Below are 13,088 nucleotides of genomic sequence, written 5' to 3'. Positions count from 1 at the left end.
CACACCCGCACACCCTCACACAGGCTCACCCACACTCACACACCCGCACACCCACACACCCTCAACACAGGCTCACCTGCACACCCACACACGCACACACCCACACACCCTCACACATACTCACCCACACTCACCCTCACACAGTCTCACCCACACTCACACCCACACACACCCACACATCCTCACTCACCTACACACCCTCACACATGCTCGCCCACACACACATACATCCTCCCACACTCATAGCACTGTAGCACTGTCCTCCCATTGTTCATCCATTTGCTCCAGCAGGCACCACTAACGCCTCCATTGTGAGACTTGTTGTGACTGTGTTTGGCATCTCGAATACGCCACCGGGAGCTTGCCAGGCTCTGCCGTGCGGGCAGCCATCGGTTGCGTGCAAGGCAAACGCCCTACCGCTGTGCTGTCGCTCCAGCCCCCCACACTCACACACCCTCACACACACGTGGTCACACATTTGCATGCTCCTTCACATATGCTCACACACACACCCAGACACACCTTCAGTCGTACTCACATGCTCACACTCCCTCACAGTGCGCACACACACACCATCACTCACCCTCCACATACTCTCATAGTCACACACCCCCTCACTCATGCTCGCTCATGCACACCCTCACACACGCTCTCTCACACTCCTTCACCCACACAGCGCTCCCTCATACACACATGTGCTCACACCCCCCCACACTCCTACGACCTCACACATGCTCACCCACCATACACAAACACACACACCCTTACACACATTTGCAGTTACACACATACATAATCATGCACCATCTCACATAGATGCACTCACTGTCACACACTCTTGTGCTCACATACCCACATACACATTCATTACACACTTAACAACCATACACACATGCCCACACAGAAAAACTCACACATTCACCCACAACTACACACAGTCACTCATTCTCAGCCTCCTCCTCAGCCCTCCCCACAGTCACTCCTCACACACTCGGACCCTTCCGCGAGGGCGCCCGGAGCAGGGCAGCGGGAGCGTGTGCGGAGGCTGACGGCCGGCCGAGCTCTCAGGTGCTTGATTCTCGGGACTCCTGTCTAGGGCCGTCGGGGTCGTGCGTCTGTGATCTCATCTGAGGGCCTCGCGTTCTGCCAGCCGTCCAGTTCTCTTCCCGGAGGCCTTCCCTTTGCTGACGTCCACTCTGGAATGCCGTACGGGCCTCGTCCCCTCACGCTGTCCTCTGCCCGTGGATATGGCGGACCCATCTCTGGGCGGTGCAGTGATCAGGGGGGCTGCAGTGCCCAGGGCTTCGCGTCGGGGAGTGGGGGCCATGGACAGCTTGCCGTCGCATGTCCGATGGGCCCTCTGCTTCCTGCTCTTCCCTCCTCATGCACCTGGAGGGGGCGCAGGCCTGTGATTCCCCGCCCTGGCTTCTGGGCGGTTCTGGGCGGACCGAACACTCCCCCCACACTTGCACCCCACAGGACGGGGTGGGGACAGCGGGGCCCCATGTGTGCATGGTGGGGGACAGCAAGGCCTGGTGGGGGGGGCAGAGCGGGGCTCGACGTTGGTGGGGGGCAGGGCAGGGACAGCAGGGCCAAGTGTGTGTGGGGGGGAACAGAGCGGGGGCCAGCGTGTGTCTGTGGGAATGGGACAGGGACAGCAGGCCCGGTGTGTGTGTGTGTGTGTGTGTGTGTGTGTGTGTGTGTGTGTGTGGTGAGGACAGCAGGTCCTGTGGGCAGTGTGGTGCCCAGAGCCAGGCCTCATGGGGACAGAGTGGCACTTGCAGACCTGCTGTCACCTCCTCCCTGAAGTGACCCTGGGGACAGTGGCCCAGGCTGATCCTGGGAGGCACTGGGAGGACACGGGTATGGGCGGCTCTCCAGGGCTCGTGGGAGGGGAGCACGTGTCCAGGCCCGGAGTGTGCAGAGACAGGAGGGGCGGCGAGTCCCTGGCCCCTGGGGCCTCGTGGGGATTGTACCCAAGACCCCCGGCCTCCACGCCCCTGAGCCCCAGCTCCACACGGAGCCCAGCCTTGGGAGGTGGCCGGGATCCAAGGGTCCCTGCGCTCCAGAACCCCACTGGCCTCTCCCCTCGGACCTCTCCCACTGACCTGTTCATACTGACTTCACCTCACTCTGACCTCTCTCCTCTGACCTCACTCCACTCTCCTCCCCCCCCCACCTCACCCCACTAACAGCTGCCCCCACAGACCTCAGCCCCCTCTGGGTCAGGGTCCAGCTATCCCATCTTAGGGGTCGGAAGTCAGTGGTCTCATCTTAGGGGTCGGGGGTCAGCTGTCCCATCTTAGGGGTCGGGGGTCAGCTGCTCCATCTTAGGGGTCGGGGGTCACCTGTCCCTGGAGTCAGGGGGCCCCAGCCTCTCACTGGCCAGCTCTCCCTCTCCGTTCATCCCTCCCGGTCCCGGTGGCCCCCAGGGTTCCCAGGGGGGCCCAGGAGACCTTTCTGAGCGACACTGTGTCTCCACAGACGGAATCTCCGGCCGAGACCAGCCTGTGGAGCTGCTGAGCCCCGCCCGCGTCGGCCACATGCCCGGCCCTGGTGAGTCGGGGCCTTCTGGGTGGGCCCCCCGGGTGCATGACCAGGGCGCGGCCGGCTGGAGGGACCCTCACGCCCGACCCTGCCTTCCCCGGGACCTGAGCAGGACACAGGTCACTGGGCAACGAGCGGCCACCCCCGGCTGGGCAGGAGCTGGGGTGGTCTGCAGGGCCTCACAGAGCCATGGACAGGATGGATGCTCCCGGAGCAGGCTGGGCGGGCCTGCCCTGCCCCCAAGAAACCCAACCCCGCCCCCAGGCAAACCTGCCCCCAGCCCCCTTCCAGCCCCTGCCCCACCCCAGGCCCTGCCTTGCCCCCCCCCCCCCCCCGACTGCCCCCTGCCTCTCCCCACCCTGGCCCTGATCGTTCCTGGCTGACCCCCCCAGCCTCCCAGCTCGTTTGGGGTCCCAGCGGTGGTGCTCGGGCCCTGTGGGGTGCCGGCTCAGACCTCCCCAGGGGCCTGTTGCTCAGCCCTGTTGGTGTCTGGCCTGAGTCGGGGTGCGGGTGGAGGACAGCCGTGCCCCTCTCCCGCCGAGACCCCTGGGTCTTTGAGAGGAGCCTGGCCGGGGGCAGGAGGGCACCCAAGGGGCCGGGTCTGCACCTCGGGGCCTGGTCCACAGCCCAGCATGCAGCGGGGCACAGAGGCAGGGCCCGATGAGCCCACGTGCAGGACGAGGCGGTTGTGAGTGGAGGCGCTGCCCCTCGCTGTCCACGCTGTCTCCCACTGCCCACACTGCCGCCCACTGTCCACACTGTCCCCCACGTCCCTCTGTTCCCCGCCGCCCACCCTGCCCCCACACTCCACGCTGCCCCCCGCTGCCCACACTGCCTTCCCCCTTCCCCCGAGTCCACTTGCCTCGCCCAAGGGCTGCCTCCTAGCTGCTGTCACACTTCCCTCCTGCCTTCAGGGACAGTGGCCACTGCCTGGGTCAGCCGCCCGCCCCTCTGGCCAGTGCTGGCCACAGCAGGAGGTCCCCGAGGGTTGTGTCAGGGCCGGGCATAGCTGTCTTTGGGGACAGGGGCCGGCCCAGAGTGGGCTATGGGAGCATGGTCACTGAGAAGGGGCCGCATCTGCCCACCAGTGCTGACCTCAGAGAGACACCCCCTGAAGGGCAGGTGCTGCCCGCCCCTGACGCCCTGCAGAGCCCTGTCATTGGGAGGGGGGGAGGGGCTGGCAGGAGGGGACAGGAGGGACCAGAAAAGGTACAAGAAGGGACAGGAGAGACCAGAGGGGTGGGAGGGGGCAGGAGGTTCCCGCGGGCAAAGCCTGTGTTCAGCCCCGTGCCGGCCACAGCCTCCGCTCTCAGGACTTCTCCCTCCAGGAGGACATTGGGGGCATGTCCAGACCTGTCAGTGAGGGGCCAGTGCACCCGGCCATCTGGCCACGCGGACGGGGCCGTGACAGCCCCTCCTCAGAGGAGCCGGGGCACACCCGCTTGCACCCTCACTGGGCACCCAGGATGTGGAGCTGCAGGGGACCCAGGGCAGCTGCCCCGTCCAGCTCAGTGGATTGACCGGAGCTCTGGGGCCCCAGGTCTGTGAGAGCCACAGGGAGGAGCTGGGGTCCTGCAGTCCGGCGGGGAGGCACTGGCCTGGCACACAGGGGCACCACCTGGCATTCCCCTCAGGCCCCGGACTCCGTGCCCCCCTCCCAATCCCCCGAGGACCCCGGTGTCCCGGCCTGTCTCCCAGCACCCAGCCCCACCTTCTGACCTGGGCCGTAGAGGGGGAGGCGTGTACAGAGGAGAAGCCTAACAGGGGCGGCACGTGCAGGGGAGAGTCATGGCGGGCAGGCGTGTGCAGGGGAGAGGCCTGGTGGGGGAGACAGATGCAAGGAGAGGCGTGGGGGGAGGCATGCGCAGGGGGGAGGTGTGGCGGGGGCATGTGCAGGGGTGGGTGTGGCAGGGGCAGGTGCAGGGGGACACACGGGGGGAGGGGCCCTGGCAGGTTCCCAGGCCCCCAGCTCTTCACGCTCGGCCACGGGGCCTCCTTTCGGGTCCTCCCATCTGGGTCCCTGGGGGCGGCGATGGGCTTCCTCCCTGCAGGCTCCCTCTGCTCCCTGCTGCGGGGAGCGGCCGCACCTTCCCCGCAGACCATGGCCACTGCGGCGTCCATCCTGGTCCAGAGGCCAGGGACGCCCTGGGTGGCTTCTCTGTTGTGTCCCCCAGCCCCGCTGGGTGACCTCCCTGGGCAGCGCTCGGCCCCTGCTCACCTGACCGCCTCGTGGCCAAGGTCCTCACACTCTCCGCACCCACAGCCCGCTCCGGGCCCGGGAACTGCCCTCACCGTCCCTGTGGCCCCCGACGTGCTCCCCGGCGGCCACATGGGGTCCCTCTGGCCTGACCCTCCCTGTTCTGCCCACAGGTTCATTGGCATTCTCGTGGCTGTGTTTGTGGCCCGGGCACTTGCTTCTCCTTTGTGTCCTTTGGTTTTCATAACGAGGCTTTCGGCTGTCTCCCTGGTACCAGGGGCTGAGCCGTGCGTTTCTTGCTGAGTTTTCGTGAGGGGGCACAGGAGTTGAACGTCGAGTCGAGAGTTCGACGGGACCGCCTCTCGTGCTTACCTTGGTGGAAAGGTTTTAGAAGTACTGACGCAGTTTCGTTTGTGATCACGGGATCGTGCTGTTTTCTGTTTTCAACAGCTCGGGAAACATTTTGTGAGAACTTGTCTGCTTTGTGTTGTTTTTAAAGACAACAGGCCGTTGGCTGGTTTCTTGCAGTTTGAAAGAGGAAGGTGGGGTTGCGGGCTCTTCTGAGTCCCCGGGATTCTGAATTTGCGCCCTTTCTCCCACTCTGTAAACACCTCTGTCAGAAGTTTTCCTGTTTTGTTGGTCTTTACGAAGAACCAGTTTCTCATTGTGCTGGTTGAAATGAACATATGTAGTGGATCTTTTGAATTTCATTTATGTATTTGTTATTTCTTCCATCTGTTTTCCTTGGGCTTGCTGTTGTGTTCTCATTTCTTGAAGCTAGATCGAGCTTGTTTATTTGTATAGCCTCATCCTCGGATACAAACACTGAAATCTGCCCGTTTTCTGCGGAATGCGGGCGGAGGTTTGCGTGTCTGACACACACGTTTCCCACGGTCTCTGCGTTTGAACCGTTGTTAAGGTGTGGGTTGCTTCTTGGACCCCCCAGTTCTTAGAAAGTGGCTGAGATGTGTCTGCCCTTTCCCCTGCTCCGGGGGCACTCGTTGGCCACTGCCCTCGGGCCCCGCTCCCGTGTCTGGCCACGTGCAATGTTCCCCCATGCTGGCCTGTCGTGGCACTTCCTGCCGCTCTCAGCTGCCCGATTTCTCTCCCCAGCTTGTCACCGGAGACCCGGGTGCAGCAGGAACCCCCCCACCCAGCCCTCGGGTGTCAGCCAGCATCTAGGCGAAGCCCCGCCTGGGGAGAGGGTCGGGGGTTCTGACCTCTGTGGGGGCTGCTCTGAGGGACCCAGGGCTGTGTGTGGGGGTTGGAGGGGGGCGCGGAGGGGAGATGTGTGAGGAGGACATGGGTACGTGTGTGGTCCGGGTGTGTGTATCCATGTGGGCTGAAGGTACAAGGACAGTGTCTGGGGGCTGCACCCTTCCATACACCCCGCAACACGCATGCACACGCCCCATGCACATTATCCACACGCTGCTTGCTTATGCATATAGGCATGCAGACCCTGCCACGCACATGTGTCTGCACACACATACACGTAGGTTCATTGTAGCAAAACACACACGACTAGCTGCACTGTGGCGGGCACATGTGGGCAGGTGCACTTGGACAGACACACCTGCACACACACACACAAACACACACGGGCATGTGCATCATGGCAGGCACACACACACACACCCGCACACACACCCGCACAAACACACAAATGCACACACACCCGTGGCAGGCACACGCACACACCCACACGCACACATACACACCCATGGGAAGGTGCACTGTGGCAGACACACACACACAAGGGCAGGTCCGTCCCTGCTTTTCGCCACATCGCGCGATCACTCCTGGCGGGGCTCGGGGACCACATGGAGCGTCGGGTCAGATCCAGCCGGCACGTGCAGGGCCTTTCGGCAGACATAGCCCGTGCCCACGGGAGCCACCTGCCCTGTCCCCGTGTTCGCGGCGTGCCCTGCCAGCCGCACCGTGAGGGCAGGGGCTGTGACGCGCGTGTGAGGCACCGGCCGGGCAGCGGGTGCTCGGGTGCGGCCAGGCCGTGATTGTGCCCAGCAGCACCGTCCCGTGGCGGACGGAGTGGGACGGCGTCCTTGCCTCGGGCCCTGAAGCCTCCTTTGTGTGCACTGACGTCAGGCCCGGCCATGCCCGTGGACGCCCACGGAGACCGGCGCTCCAGCTGGGCCCCCGCATTCTTGGGCAGAGAAGGGCCCTTGTTCTCCCTGCGACCTCTCGGGCCGGGCTGGGGACGGAAATAGTCACGGCGTCACCGTGACGCACCGCGGCGCCCCTGGCCTGCCCCCCTTGCCGGCCGCTCTCCCGTGACCCCCAGGCCCCCCACAGCCACCCCCGCCCTGCCTCCAGCCTGCTGGTTGCCGCCGCCGCTGTGGGCCTTGCTGGCTTCCACTTGGCGGATCAGCTTCCAGGCGTCCGGGTGCCAGCCCCATCCAAGGCCCGCGTCGGGTGCTGACAAGACCCGGCTTCGCTGCTCCAGCCCCTGGATCTCGGGGACCCCAAGGTTTCCTGGGCAGGGACGACCAGGGGAAGGTCGCCATGAGGGTCCTCACATCCCCCCCACCCCGTTGTGTCCGCGGCTGAGGTCAGCCAGGTCCGGGCCTGCACACGCACCAGGACAGTTGGGGGCACCAGGTTCCCTCTGCTCAGGACAGCTGGGGCGTCCTGGGGGTCTAGAGTGAGTACTCGGGACCCTCCTCCTCTCCCCCACATTGCGCAGGGCAGGTCTCCTGGTCATCTCATTTCTGCTTTGGTGTGTCTGAGGAAGGGCAAGGACCTGCGTCCACTGACAGCACCAGGGGTCCAGAGCCCGCTGCCCAAGCGGGCTCGCGCCCACACGTGCCACCCCCCGAGTCGGGGTGCCCGTCTGGCAGTTGGGGAACAGGGCCGGCTGGCACCTGCATGCAGGGGCCGAGGGTGTCACGCACGTGCAGCCCGCCAGGGGACAGGGCGTCCCAGAAGTCGCCGCCGTGCCGGGGCAGACCACAAGGGTGCCGTGTCTGAGCCGGTGACCGCCGTGTGTGCTCTCCCCGCAGTGGATGTGGCCTCGGCGCTGCCCCTGCAGGTGGCCCCCCCGGCCGTGCCCATGGACCTGCGCCTGGACCACCCCTTCTCGCTGCCTGTGGCCGAGCCCGGCCTGCGGGAGCAGCAGCTGCAGCAGGAGCTCCTGGCGCTGAAGCAGAAGCAGCAGCTGCAGCGGCAGATCCTCATCGCCGAGTTCCAGCGGCAGCACGAGCAGCTGTCGCGGCAGCATGAGGCCCAGCTGCACGAGCACATCAAGGTGAGCGGGCTCGGACACGCCCAGGACACGCCTCGGACATGACTAGGACACGTTAGGACTAGGACATGCAGGGCATGAACACGCCTAGGACATGCCTAGGGCACACGGCATGAACACGCCTAGGACATGCGCAGGGCCACAGACACGCCTAGGACATGCAGAACCATGACATGCCTAGGACGTGCAGGGCCACGGACACTTCTAGGATATGCTGGGCATGGATACACCTCGGACATGCAGGGCATGGACACACCTTAGACACAAAGGGCCTCGGACACGCAGGGCCACAAACACACGTAGGACATGTGCAGGGCTACTGACACATCTAGGACGCGCAGGGCCACAAACACGTGCAGGGCCCATTTCACAGGCATGACCACGGACACACAGTACCACTGACACAAGCAGGACCACACCCTAGTAAACGTGCAGGGCCAGGCTTCCCGGTTCCAGGGCCCCCGGGATGTCCCTGCCTGGCACCCAAGAGCCAAGTGGCCACAGATTTTTCGGTCCCAGAGGGGCTGGTGGAGCCAGGGGTGTCCCTGGGCCTACGCGTGGCTCAGGCCCAGGCTGACCAGGGCACCGCTCATTCAGCCGGCCGTCGGCCGCGTCTCCCCACTGAGCTCCGTGGGTGCCTCGCCACCCCTCCCCTCCGCCCACAGCCTCAAGCTGTCAATCATTGTGCCCCAGTGTCACGGGGCCCAGAAGAACGGGTGTCCCAGCCTCTGCCTCCGTCCCCGCATCTCACGGCCGTGTCCCTGTGTCCCTTGTGCGCCCGCCCGCGTGTTCCTGCGTGGGTGGGGATGGGACTTTGGAGACCGGGAGTCTCTGGCTGCTCACTTCCCGCCTTGCCTGTGCTGTAGCATGGAGGGCGCCCCCTTCCCGACCGCGGGGGCTGCGGGCTGGCCTTGCGGGTGCTCGTGCCTCAGGACCGCCGCGTGCCCACGGCCAGCTGATTAGCAGGGCACTGGGGCGAGGGATGGGAGGGCAGCTCAGGGGTGCAGACTGCGCGGCCAGCATGGGGCTGGGGCAGGGGCTGAGCTGGGGATCTGGACCCCGGGCGGGAGGAGCACAAGCAGACGGGTGTCTAGAAGCGGGTCAGAGCTGCCACCCTCAGCCAGGCCCCAGCACGGGCCCCTGTGCCCACGTGTGTGTGGCAGAGCAGGCGTTCTGCGGGGTGGCACAGCCTTGGGCGCCTGCCTCATGCACACAGGCCCAGGGCCCTGCTGGCGTGGCCACGAGAGGCCGGTGCCCAGGCCAGTGCCACTCCCTGGAGGCCGGACACACCTTCCCCAGCCTCCGCCCTCGCCAGAGCTGGGCTGCATTGTTGGCTCTGGGCGAGGGCTCCAGTCCAGCTCCGGAACCTGATTGTGGGTGGATGTGAGTGTGGTCTGTGTGTGGGTGTGGTGTGTGTCTGTGGGTGGGTGTGTGAGTGTGGGAGTGTGTGGGTAATTGTGGGTGCGGGTGTCGTGTGTGGTCTGTAGGTGTGTGTGAGTGTGGGTGTGTCGTGTGTGTCTGGGTGTGTGTCTGTGGGAGTATGTGAGTACAGGTGTGTGTTGTGTGTCTGTGGGTGTGTGTGTGTGTGTGTGTGGTCTGTGTGTGGGTGTGTGTTGTGTGCAGTCTGTAGGTGTGTGTGAGTGTGGGTGTGTGTCTGTGGGACTATGTGAGTACAGGTATGTGTTGTGTGTCTGTGGGTAGGTGTGGGTGTGTGTGAGTGTGGCTGTGAGTGTGTGTGAGTGTGGATGTGTGTCGTGTGTCTGTGCGGGGCTGCTTGGGCTCCGGCTCCTGCAGGGCTCCGGGCAGTGCCCCCTGGTGGAAGGAGCAGGGCACTGCTCGACTCTGGGCTGTGGGCTCAACCCCCTTTCCCGCTCTCACTGAAGGTGGCCGCCGCGGGGTCTCGTGCATGAGCCTCGGGTCGCTCAGGGACGCGTCCACCCGGCTCAGGGACTCCCAGCGTGGTGCCCCGGGCAGACGGTCAGCGGCACCCCGGGTTTCCAGGGCCGCCCGCCCGTGCCGTCGGGGGTCAGCCCTGCCCGAGCCAGACCCCTCCGCCGGGCAGGCGGCCGCTGACCGCGTGTCCCCGCCACAGCAACAGCAGGAGCTGCTGGCCCTGAAGCACCAGCAGGAGCTGCTCGAGCACCAGCGGAAGCTGGAGAGGCACCGGCAGGAGCAGGAGCTGGAGAAGCAGCACCGTGAGCAGAAGCTGCAGCAGCTGAAGAACAAGGAGAAAGGCAAAGAGAGTGAGCGCAGCCGCCCCCGCGCCCGGGCCAGCCCCCACTGACCGTCCGCCCGAGGCCCACTGAACCCCCTCCCCAGCCCCACAGTGGTCTGCTGCCTCTGCCCTGTGGCTCTGTTCGCTGTGTTTCCGCCCCTCCTGTCCCCCCACTGTGTGGCCGCCTGACCTCGTCACTCACCCTTGTCTGCCTGACCCTGTCTCGGTCCCACCCCTGGTGTGTGCCCCAGCGCGGCCCTGGGATCCGTCTAAGCCTGAGCCCCGTGGCCCCGACTCTCCCTCCCAGCAGCCAGGCTGGGGGACAGTGCATCGTCACAGGCCCCCTCCTCTCTGGTCCGCTGACCGCGCTGGTCTCCGGCACTCAGTGGCGCAGGGCAGCTCAGCTAGCCCTGGTGTCGACCGGCCGTGGGTATAGATGGTGGGTTTGGATTTGGGATGCGTGGGGCTGGAGCAATAGCACAGCGGGGAGGGCGTTTGCCTTGCACGCAGCCGACCCGGGTTCGATTCCCAGCATCCCATATGGTCCCCTGAGCACCGCCAGGGGTGATTCCTGAGCGCAGAGCCAGGAGTAACCCCTGTGCATTGTTGGGTGTGACCCGAAAAGCGGAAAAAAAAAATCTAGATTTTTGGATGCAGACTGGGGATAGACACTGGTTAGAACATGGGTGTAGACTGTAGATACAGACGTATGTAGATCGTGGGTGTAGGCTGTGAGTATAGACCATGGTTAGACCGTGGGTGCAGACCGTGGATATAGACCACGGGCATAGACCACGGGCATAGACCATGGGTGTAGACCGCGGGTGTAGACTGCCAAGTGCCCGCTGTGCTCTCCCTGACCCAGATGGAGGACACGGTCCACCATTCCCTGCAGGAGGTGCTTCCTCCCTCTCGGTGCCCGCATACCCGTCACAGGCCACGTGGGCCTGTCACCGAGGGTCACAAGGACTGGGGTCACTCATGGACAGGGGGTGTCAGGACCCCATGCCCTGGACCTGGGCCCAACCCTCACGCTGGGCCCGGCTAGTGCCAGGCTGGGCCCCGCTTCCCTCCCTGGCCTAGCCTGCGCACCGGGAGCCTTTCCCGAGGGCCCCGCTCTGCCCGTCTGGGTCCTGCTGCCCCTGCGGGAGGCGCCGGAACTGGACGTGGGCGGGCACGGAGCTGTGTGGTGGCGTGGCACAGTGGGTTTGTCTGCATGCGGTGAGGCACAGGGACTGGCAGCACCCCTCTGGCTCCTGCCACCCTGCCCATGAGCAGTGGGTCCAGCCGCCAGCCCCGCCATGGTCTGTGCTGTGCCAGCCAGTGAAGGGTGCAGGGTTCACCGCTGCCTATGGCGGCTGCCCAGTGGTCACTCTCTTTCCTGCCCTGGCATCACCCTGGGTGGTTCTCCCCGCACTGCCCTGCTCTGGGCCCCAGAGCGCCATTGGTGGGCAAGAAGGGGGTCTCAGCAGGGCCAAGGGAGGGGGCATCGCTCCCCATGGCCCTCACGGCTGGCGTGGCCCTGGCCACCCTCCACACCGTCCTGGGAGGTTCCATTGCCGCCTCCTCACGCAGACACTGCGTCTGTCCTGCTGGTGGCCGCCGCAGCCGAGCACTGTGTCCCGAGCTCCAGGGAGGATCCCCTGCGGGGCCTTGTGGAGGGCCCTGGGTGCCCATCCGCCTTGTCCTGCCCCATGTTCTGTCCTGCCCAGACCTGTCCCGTCCCGTGTCCCGCCCCATCCCACCCCCCATCCACCCGCCCCCCGTACCCCTGCCCAACACGTTTGCTGCCGCAGGCGCCGTGGCCAGCACGGAGGTGAAGCTGAAGCTGCAGGAGTTCGTCCTGAACAAGAAGAAGGCGCTGGCCCAGAGGAGCCTGAACCACTGCATCACCAGCGACCCGCGCTACTGGTACGGGTGAGTGACCGCCTGGCCCCTGCGTCCCCCGGGCCGCCCCGGCCCTGCCCTGGCCCCGCCCGCGCTCAGCGCCCGCCGCCCCCTCCAGGAAGACCCAGCACAGCTCGCTGGACCAGAGCTCCCCGCCGCAGAGCGGGGCATCGGCCTCCTACCAGCACCCACTCCTGGGCATGTACGACGCCAAGGATGACTTCCCGCTGCGCAAGACAGGTGGGCGGGCGCCGGGCAGCGTCGGGGAGGAGGGGGGACACAGCACGTCACACGGAGAGGGGACAGTGTCTCGGGAGGGCAGCGGGGAGGCTCTGCGGGCAGGCCAGAGGCTGCTGCTGTGTGTGCTGCCCCTGGGAGGGTCCTCCCTGCACCCCTCCTGCAGCAGACAGCCGCTCCCGCCCGCTGTCGGCTCACTGTCCCGGCCCGGACCCTGGGCCCCGGGGTGGGCCTGGTGGGTGGTACAGGGCCCTGGGTGGCTGGCTGGACGTGGCACTTCCCAAGCGCTTCTCATAGCAGGAAGGCGTCCTCCCACAATCAGGCTGGTTGGCGCGGTGGGCCCCGTTGCCCACGCCTGGCAGGACGCCAGCAGTCCACTGCAGCTGAGTGCGTCCCAGGCTGGGAGGGTGGCAGAGACCCCGCACAGGGTCGGTCCTGAGCACACGGACCAGCCAGTCGCTCCTGGCCCCACCCCTCTGCGCCCACCCCGCAGCCACATGGGCTCGGTGCCACTGCCTGGTGGCTGCTCAGAGACATCCCGGGAAGCCCGAGGACCTGCTGGGCTTGTGGCTCGGGCCCACCACCCCGCGCTTGTTGCCTCACGATCTGGGGGCACTTGGGACTCCGTGGCCGTGTCGGCCAGATGCTGCCGCCTCACACCAGGGAGCTGCAGGCCTGGGTCATGGCCCCGCCCGCCCCCACCTCCTGGCGACTCCTCAGAGGACGGGCGGTCTCTCCCGCGT

The 13,088-nt window shown here is 65.7% G+C and overlaps 1 protein-coding gene across 3 annotated transcripts in view; it reads left to right on the top strand.

Moving 5' to 3' along the window:
* The window catches only part of HDAC4 (histone deacetylase 4), a 79,779-nt gene that overhangs the window by 46,219 nt on the left and 20,472 nt on the right, over positions 1–13,088 (top strand). For 2 of the 3 annotated variants that reach the window (XM_056108292.1, XM_056108293.1), the window contains 5 exons: positions 2,485–2,556; positions 7,765–8,009; positions 10,099–10,249; positions 12,018–12,138; positions 12,227–12,348. In XM_056108292.1, coding sequence (XP_055964267.1) covers positions 2,485–2,556; positions 7,765–8,009; positions 10,099–10,249; positions 12,018–12,138; positions 12,227–12,348 — 711 coding nt within the window. The remainder of the gene's footprint in view (positions 1–2,484; positions 2,557–7,764; positions 8,010–10,098; positions 10,250–12,017; positions 12,139–12,226; positions 12,349–13,088) is intronic. The other variant, XM_056108294.1, reaches the window with a different exon arrangement.

Source organism: Sorex fumeus, unplaced genomic scaffold (assembly GCF_029834395.1).
Source record: "Sorex fumeus unplaced genomic scaffold, SorFum_2.1 ptg000207l, whole genome shotgun sequence".
Classification (NCBI taxonomy): Eukaryota; Metazoa; Chordata; class Mammalia; order Eulipotyphla; family Soricidae; genus Sorex; species Sorex fumeus.
The sequence above is the reverse complement of the archived record's forward strand: the minus strand, read 5'-3'. Positions and strand labels throughout refer to the sequence as shown.